Here is a 7,586-nt window from a genome sequence, read left to right as displayed (position 1 = left end):
ATTTCAAGTGATGGAAATTTTTAATGCCACATCCAAAAGCATCCTAAACAATTGTGTGCTTTAAACTTTGAGGTAATATTTTGGGGATGAACCGCATATGGCTGAAAAAATCAGGTGTCCCAGTACATATAGTTTATAATAAGGTTTTGTCAGTTAGATCACTGAATTGCTTATGAATAGCTGTTTATCATATAAAGACTGTAAAATAACCGCCCCAGTTTCAACACAAAATGGAGCAAAAAGGAAGTGAGACCACTAGATGGTGGTGTAGATTCATCATATACAATAGTGAAGCTAAGGGATTTTCAAGTTTCATTTATTTATTTATTTGAACTGTATTTGGATACTGTACAAATAATGCCCTTGCCTATCGCCATTATGATTTTCAAAATGTCTACAAGGCTCATTCTGAAATACATTAGACTATGATGAAATTATGTGCTTGAAAATGAAATTAAATTCCTGAAAATGTAAATAAAATTATAAAAAATAAAACGACAGTTTAATATGTCTTTGTGTATGTCAACCTGTCAACTTTTTTAGCTTGCAAGCAATGTTTAATCTTCTCCACTTGACAAACAATTGCAATTATAACTTTTGAAAGTATTCATTAAAAAACAAATACGTTATATAATTAAATAATGGGGTGGCTATAATATATTTTATATAAGGAATGAAGTAGTTTTAGCCATGACAGCTTGACTTGGTTTACAGGAAACTGAAACAAACCTATGTTTATGTGTGTATGTGTGTGTTGATGGTACACAGTGACAGCATGTGGGTGAATGTCTTTAGTGGAGCATGTTTTACAGCTGTTTGTCTCTCCAGCCTCTGCTCACAGACACTCGACCGCAGCTGTGAAGAATCCATCAAGACTCAAAGTAATGGAGGCCTGGTTCTGCTTCATTTCGCCAGCTGAGAGGTGTTGATTGGAGCTTTTTCTCCCTTTTTTTGGGGGAGAAAGAAAAGAGAAAAACAACTCTGCTGAAACTGATGAATGCCTTTGGAGATAGAGAGATTACAACAGACATAGAGAGACAGATAACATGCTTCCACTGTGCTCATATTTGAATGAAAAACAGATGTCTTTCATCCCCGTCGTTCATTATAGTTTGTGGCCACAATAACATGGCAGCCAAACAAAGCACTTTGCTGAATTCCCTTCTCTCCAGCAGAATCGTACAGTTGGCATCCCAGCACAACTGGATATCAATCAAAATGTATCACTATGAAAATACTTGGTGTTGTGTTAGAATTCACAGGTACCTGGGTCGGCTCTAAATGTAATGTGCTGCTTTGTTAGCGGAGCGTCACACTGAGATTCAGTGCGCCGCTGTGAGTGAGATCTTCATTAGAAACCTTCAACAACCCCCCTCCCCAACACAGAGGATTTGTGCCAGGTATCTGCTCTAACAGCCAAACATGTTGATAATTAAAGCCCTGTAATCGAGAAGTGTTATCACAACAATTAACAGCAAAAATGTGAGGGTATGAGGGGCATGTGGCTTCGTACATTTCCTTTTTAACTCACAAATATAAAACACTTCCCCCTCCTGTGAGCCATGGAAATGGGTAAGAATACCTATTCTGTCAAAGTGTCTTACAGTTCACGACTTTTTAAACACCAGTGGAAAAACAGACACACTGGGGCAACTGTAAGGAAGAAATGTTATATTTCTATGCTCTTTTCCTCAAAACACATTTATCTCTCCCCTACTTTCACCAATTCTCCAGACAGGCTCTTCTCTCCATTTTCTTTCTCCCCGCACCCTCCCTTTTTCTTCCCCAAAGTTGGCTGCCTCTGCCCTCGTTCCGTAGCACCGGCTGAAGATCCAGCAAGGCCCCCGTGCACAATGAGCTTTAATTGGGTTAAGTTTGTCCGCCACAGATAACATTTCTCTTTCTGTGGAGAATAAAGCAAATTGCTGGCACTAATGGCACTGTTTAATGCAGCTCTTTTTATTATGGATGGAGGAAATTAGGATGAGACTCCCTACAGAGAGTTGATGTCGTGGGAGTGAGTGCATTGTTGCGACTCATCAGGAAGGCATTTTCACTCAAGCGCAGTCTTCTTCTTCTTCTATGTTCCCCCTTTTACCTCGCTTTTTGAGGCTACCCAAAATATTGCGACAAAAACAATACTCACTAATCACAAGCCTTTTCCGTTGCATCCTGGTGAGGAGATCCTATACTCTACTCAAGAGTGTGTGCTGAACCTCTCCTTGTTTCTTTTTTCTCTGTTTAATACCCTAAGTCTATAAAGCTGGTGTTTCTTTGTGTAAGGCTGGGGCAAGAGCCAAAGAATGGGGGATGAAAAACAGGGAGGAGGGGAATTGCTATTGATGTTTTGGCACAAGACCTGGTAAGCCTAAAAAGCTGAAATTTGCCCTGTGTTGTTCTATTGATGGCTAAATGGCGCTGCATTGGGAAAAAAACAGAGACGTAGCGTTTACATGGCTGGTGCTGAGGTAAATACTCAGAGTAGGTCTTGGGGAGTGGGCAGAAGACAATCTGCAATAAAATATAGTGTTGAATATGGGGCTTATCAGTGACTGATAGAGCAGAGCGGGCAGTAAGTGCAGTGGAGCGCTCAGCCCCAATCTGCGCTCTGTTCTCATCTCTTTCTCTGGGATCGGCGGAAAGGCTGCATCGCTGGTCCAGTGGCTCTCTGGGTCAGTGTAACAAACTGGAGATTATTCAGTACCAGCCTATATAATTACAAGGTATAAATTTCTAGAAAATGTGACAATATTGTATGCTAGTCGAATTCACCTATCTCTTTCCAGCAATGAAGTCCGATAACTTGAAATGAATCCATTCAGATTCCACACACAAATGATTTTGTGTTAAATTACACATGTACTTTTGCCTATTAGACAAAAATTAAGCTAGAGGGAGAGATGTTTCAGTTCTTCCACATATCTCACTTTTGCATACATAGCACTTGCACATTAATGAGACAGAAGACTGTTGGCTTTGCAGTATTTAAACCAGTTATGTCTAATTATTTCCTATAAAAATCGTGCATCTAGGGCAAAACCAGTGAGATGTATCATTGTCTATGGAGGTGGGACCTGGCGGAGTTGGCGCGAGTTCAGATGAACAGAACAGAACACAGAGAATTTGCTGTAGGCAACATAAATATAACATGAACTCCCCAGGCTTGTGACAGTACAATGGGGGAGTGTTTAAGAGGGCTTTCTGTGGCTTCATCTACCATGAATACCAGGCCTAAATACAGACAGAAAGCTTAGGGGTAAAAAAAAAAAAAAAAGACAAATGTATTTGATTATTGTAAAATTCTAATTTTGTGTGACTACATGCCCATACCCAAAGCTATCTCCTACTATTAGGTGAAATAATAGCTGCTATTTTGAAAACTTCTCCCACATGGCCTATGTGCGCCACTTTTCACATTCCAAAATAGCAAAGGAAACACACAAATAATGGTGGCCTTTTGTTTTTTGTTTTTTTACTTTTCCTTAATAGCACCAGTAGTGATTCCAAACAGGATCACCACACACAGACTATAGCTCACAAGTATTTTCTTTTGTGTCTTAATTTATTTTCGTACACATGTAGCTGTTCAAAAAGCCCTTTGCCCATTGTAGGAAAAAAAGGAGAAAAAACCCCCGAAGCAAATCCAAGAGAAGATGACAGAGGGTGTAATCGCTTGCTATGTGATTTCACAATGCAGGTTTTTCAACCCATTCACATCTCGGCTGTCCTTGACCCTTAAGGAGCTTGTAATGTGGGCTATTTTTCCTCTTTTGTATGTATTCTAGAGGAAAAAAAAAGGCGACTACTGCAGTGAGCTTTCACCCTTTCATACCAAAGGCCCCCTTGTCTCTCTGGGACGCCGTTTCAAGGGGAGTTCAGACGAGACCAAGAACCTCACCAGTGGGGGGTCTATTTGAAAAGGCCCCTCTGTGGCCTGGCGGGGGGGAATGAGGCTCAATCTGAGGGACACCCCTGCTGTCCAAGTGAGGGAGCCCACAGAGTTATCCATGACAACTGGCTCAACAGTTCGGTCAAAGACCAGAGAGAAGAGAACAAAAGCCGTGTGTGATTTCTTTACTTTGCATTTGCCAAACATGTCCTCTCTCTCTGTCTGTGGAGTAATAACGTCTTAGACTGCAGAAGACCAGACGGATTGATGCTGTGAGGATTTTGGCTCTGCCCTGGGTAGGGTTCCTAACAGTAAAGGCCTAATCCTATCCATAAACTCTAATGTCAGCCTCCAGGGTTGCTCTGTTATTAAAAAAACATCCCCATGCGTGTGTTTTGAGGACATTGCTGTGTCTGGACGTGTTGCGCAACGTGCGCGTTCACAGATCCCCAGTTGTGTAAGCAAACACAGAAAGACGTGTACAGGATATTTCGAAATCGCCATATTACTGTACAACATTGAAATCATCCAGATCACGTGACCATTTGGCGTACACGTGGCTGAAATAATTATAAACCATATAGCAAAAACGTTTGCAGATTGGTTACCCCGATTAATCAGGTTAATCCCATGCTTGGTTTGGTTTTGGACATTATTTTGGCGTTGTTGAATCTGTTCAAATCAAAAACTCACGATAGCGAGTTTTTCCTTGCGGAAAGAAATACAGGATAAAAAAATAAGTATAAAAAAAAAAAAAAAAAAAAAGAAAAAAAATGAAGAAGAAGCTCTTAATAAAGTCTCCTCTCGAAGTCGCGAAGTTGAAGGAAACCCAAGAAGATGTAAGAGAGGGCGAGGAGCGAAAGAAAGAAAGCAAAGCTCCGGCTTCCAGTGCGTCTTTTTTTTTTTTGCGCTCTCCGAGTTGCTTGAAACTGCGCGTTTTTGGCCGCGATCCGAAAAAAGCGCGCTCAAGACTTCAAGCTGCAGTTTCCACGGCCGGCCATGGCTCGGTGCTGTTGGCTCTCTCTCTCTTACTCTGTGTGTATGTGTGTGCGCGTGTGTGTGTGTGCTGCTGAAGCCCAGGCTGCGCGGAGCTCCCTGCGGGATCGGAGCGCTCCCCCGCCGGGACCCTACTCTCACATCCTCCCTGCTGGGACACGGGGCTACATTTCCAGCCAAGCCTGCGCTTTATTATGTGTGTCTGCGCCGCAGCCCCGCCAGCATTCGGATCGGGAGGCGGAGGGAAGACCAGAGTCAGGACAAAGAAGAAAAGGGAGAGAGCGAGGCTATAGCGGTTAACGTTTACAGCTCTTTTAAGAGGCATTAACACACACACACACGCGCGCACACACACACAGATACACACTCATAGATATATATATAATTATTTTTTTTAACAAAAAAAAACCCTATTCATCCCTATAGGTAAGAAAATGAAAAACATAATGCCTAACCCGGCGCCCTAAAAATCTAACACGGCGGTTCACAGTTCAGGATCTGAAGAGGAGGACAAGAAAAAAAAGACGGACAAAACTGGACAAAACGGAACCTCAAGTGGACCTTGGCGGGGAGAAAGACAGGACAAGAAATTGTACTGTTTATTTAAAGCTGCGTTAACGCGTTAAAAAGGACGCACCGGCTTCCGTGCACATCTTTCCTTTTTGTTTATTTTCTTTTTTTTTCCTCTTCGGAAAAACTCCCGTCTCTTCATTCGGCGGTGCGCGCGCGCGCGGAGCGTCCGAAGCCGCAGCGCGAGCGGCGGCTTGTAAAAAAAAATAATCTACAGGTTGAAAGCGGGCGCGCGCGAAGTTGCCTAAAGCGCCGGAATATCTGCTCGCCATTTACTCCGGGCTCTCTTTCCCTCGGAGTGCTGCTGCTGGTCTGGCGCGATACACACACACACACACACACACACACACACATATACATACACACACGCGCGCACACACGCACGCACGCACGCAGAGCGAAGTAGCCGCATTGCAACAGGCACCAAAAAAAAGTAGCAGCCTGTAGCCTATGACTGTTTGTAAAAGAAAAGGACAAGAGGTCGATAGAAGCAGAAGCACCACGACACCGAGATGTCCAGGCGCAAGCAGGCCAAACCGCGCTCGGTGAAAGGTAAGCGCTTTCTTTCCTCCCTCTTTCTTCCCCTCTCTCCCTCTCTTCCCTCTCGCGCTCTCTCTCTCTTTTTGACGCACGCGACGGAGAACCGGTCCCGAGCACGCAGCATGACCAATGAGATTTCACGCCTAAAATTGGCGGGGATTGTGAAAAGCTGTGATTTTTATATCTTTGCCATAAATTGTAAATAATTTTTTTCGTATTTTGGATAAGTACAGTGCATGCACAGTGCCTGAGAGGCAGAGATTGGATCATAAATCCAGTGGGCATGTAAACCGAGTGATGGCACGTCTTTACGCATTTATTTGGAATAATGCAGGTATAAGAAACATCTATGCATGATGCATTGGAGTTTTTCGTGACTGTAAAAAGACACCAGTTTCATTCAGTGGACCTATACGTATATTAAGATTTGTTTTGCATTTGTTTTGTGTGTGTGAACATGGGATTGATTATGGGGTAGGCATTCATGTGGCCTTTTGTTATGTCCAATGATTGTGGATCAGACACAAATCCCAGGTCAGTGCTAAATAGAAGCTGAAAGTCACCTACTGAGACACACGATTTAGTCGTGTTCACACTCCGAGAAAAGAAAAGGACCTTCCTTTTGGTTCCTTGTCACTGGGGATCTCTTTTGTACCTATAGTGTGTATCGCTTACATGGAAAGGTTCAGTTTTTGTGTACCTGAAATCAATCATTTTACTAAATTGTCTTGCAGATATATACATTATAGGTATAACATCTTGAAGGCATCAACACACAGAAAAAAGAGAAGAAATGCACATACAGATTGAAATGCTGTATCCTGGGAGAAGCATTTGGTAGGTAAATGGGTGTGCTGTGTGTATGTGCGCGTGTGCGTGTGTGTGTGTGTGTGTGTGTTTTCACTGGTGTGGTAGACGTTTACGGGTGAAGCCGCAGTTGGCACAGACTGCCCCGATGGCAAGCAGATGGGCACTGGGGTGGCCATGTGGCCCAGTATGAGGACCCCTCCCCCAATTAATAACTTAGGTTTTGTTCAAATTAATGGACACAATCTGCGGCGATTTACAAAAAGGGCGCACGGTGGGTTCTTGTGATCATGTCTGGAAACATTTGTAGTAAGAAAAAATATGAGCAAAGGATTTCGTTTAATTGGTGTGTGAATGTGAGAGAAAGAGATGGAGGACAAGATAGACAGAATGAAAATGAAGGCTATAAAAATGAAACGTTTTGTTTGCGTTCTCGGCAGAGAAATAGTTTGAAATATTTTCATGTCAGTTTAATTCAATGTTTTATTGACTAGTGACTGGTCATGAGATAATAATTCATAATAGTATATTTTTCCCCCTAATTGTTACCTGGATTATGATCAACCTGGAAACTAAACATGTGGACCAGCAGTTTAGGCCAGGGGTGTTTGAAGCATAACCTTTTTCTTTTTCTTTTCAATTTCCCGTGTTCTTAATAACAACCAACATTATTAGATTTATCGCTGAGTTTTTAATCCTTGTTGGACCTCACTCACTCACTCACTCACTCACTATTAGACTAGAAATAATATCAGACTGGACCTAACTTGTTAGATCTCATAAA

General features: G+C 42.4%; 1 protein-coding gene across 3 annotated transcripts in view; it reads left to right on the top strand.

Moving 5' to 3' along the window:
- The first annotated feature begins 4,903 nt into the window (after positions 1-4,903).
- The window catches only part of znf423 (zinc finger protein 423), a 151,242-nt gene continuing 148,559 nt past the window's right edge, over positions 4,904-7,586 (top strand). For 2 of the 3 annotated variants that reach the window (XM_046864179.1, XM_046864178.1), the window contains exon 1: positions 4,904-6,007. In XM_046864179.1, the coding sequence (XP_046720135.1) occupies positions 5,968-6,007 (40 nt within the window). In that variant the 5' untranslated portion in view covers positions 4,904-5,967. The remainder of the gene's footprint in view (positions 6,008-7,586) is intronic. The other variant, XM_046864180.1, reaches the window with a different exon arrangement.

Source organism: Silurus meridionalis, chromosome 13 (genome assembly GCF_014805685.1).
Source record: "Silurus meridionalis isolate SWU-2019-XX chromosome 13, ASM1480568v1, whole genome shotgun sequence".
NCBI lineage: Eukaryota > Metazoa > Chordata > Actinopteri > Siluriformes > Siluridae > Silurus > Silurus meridionalis.
Note: the sequence above shows the minus strand (reverse complement) of the source record. Positions and strands in the feature narration are given on the sequence as shown.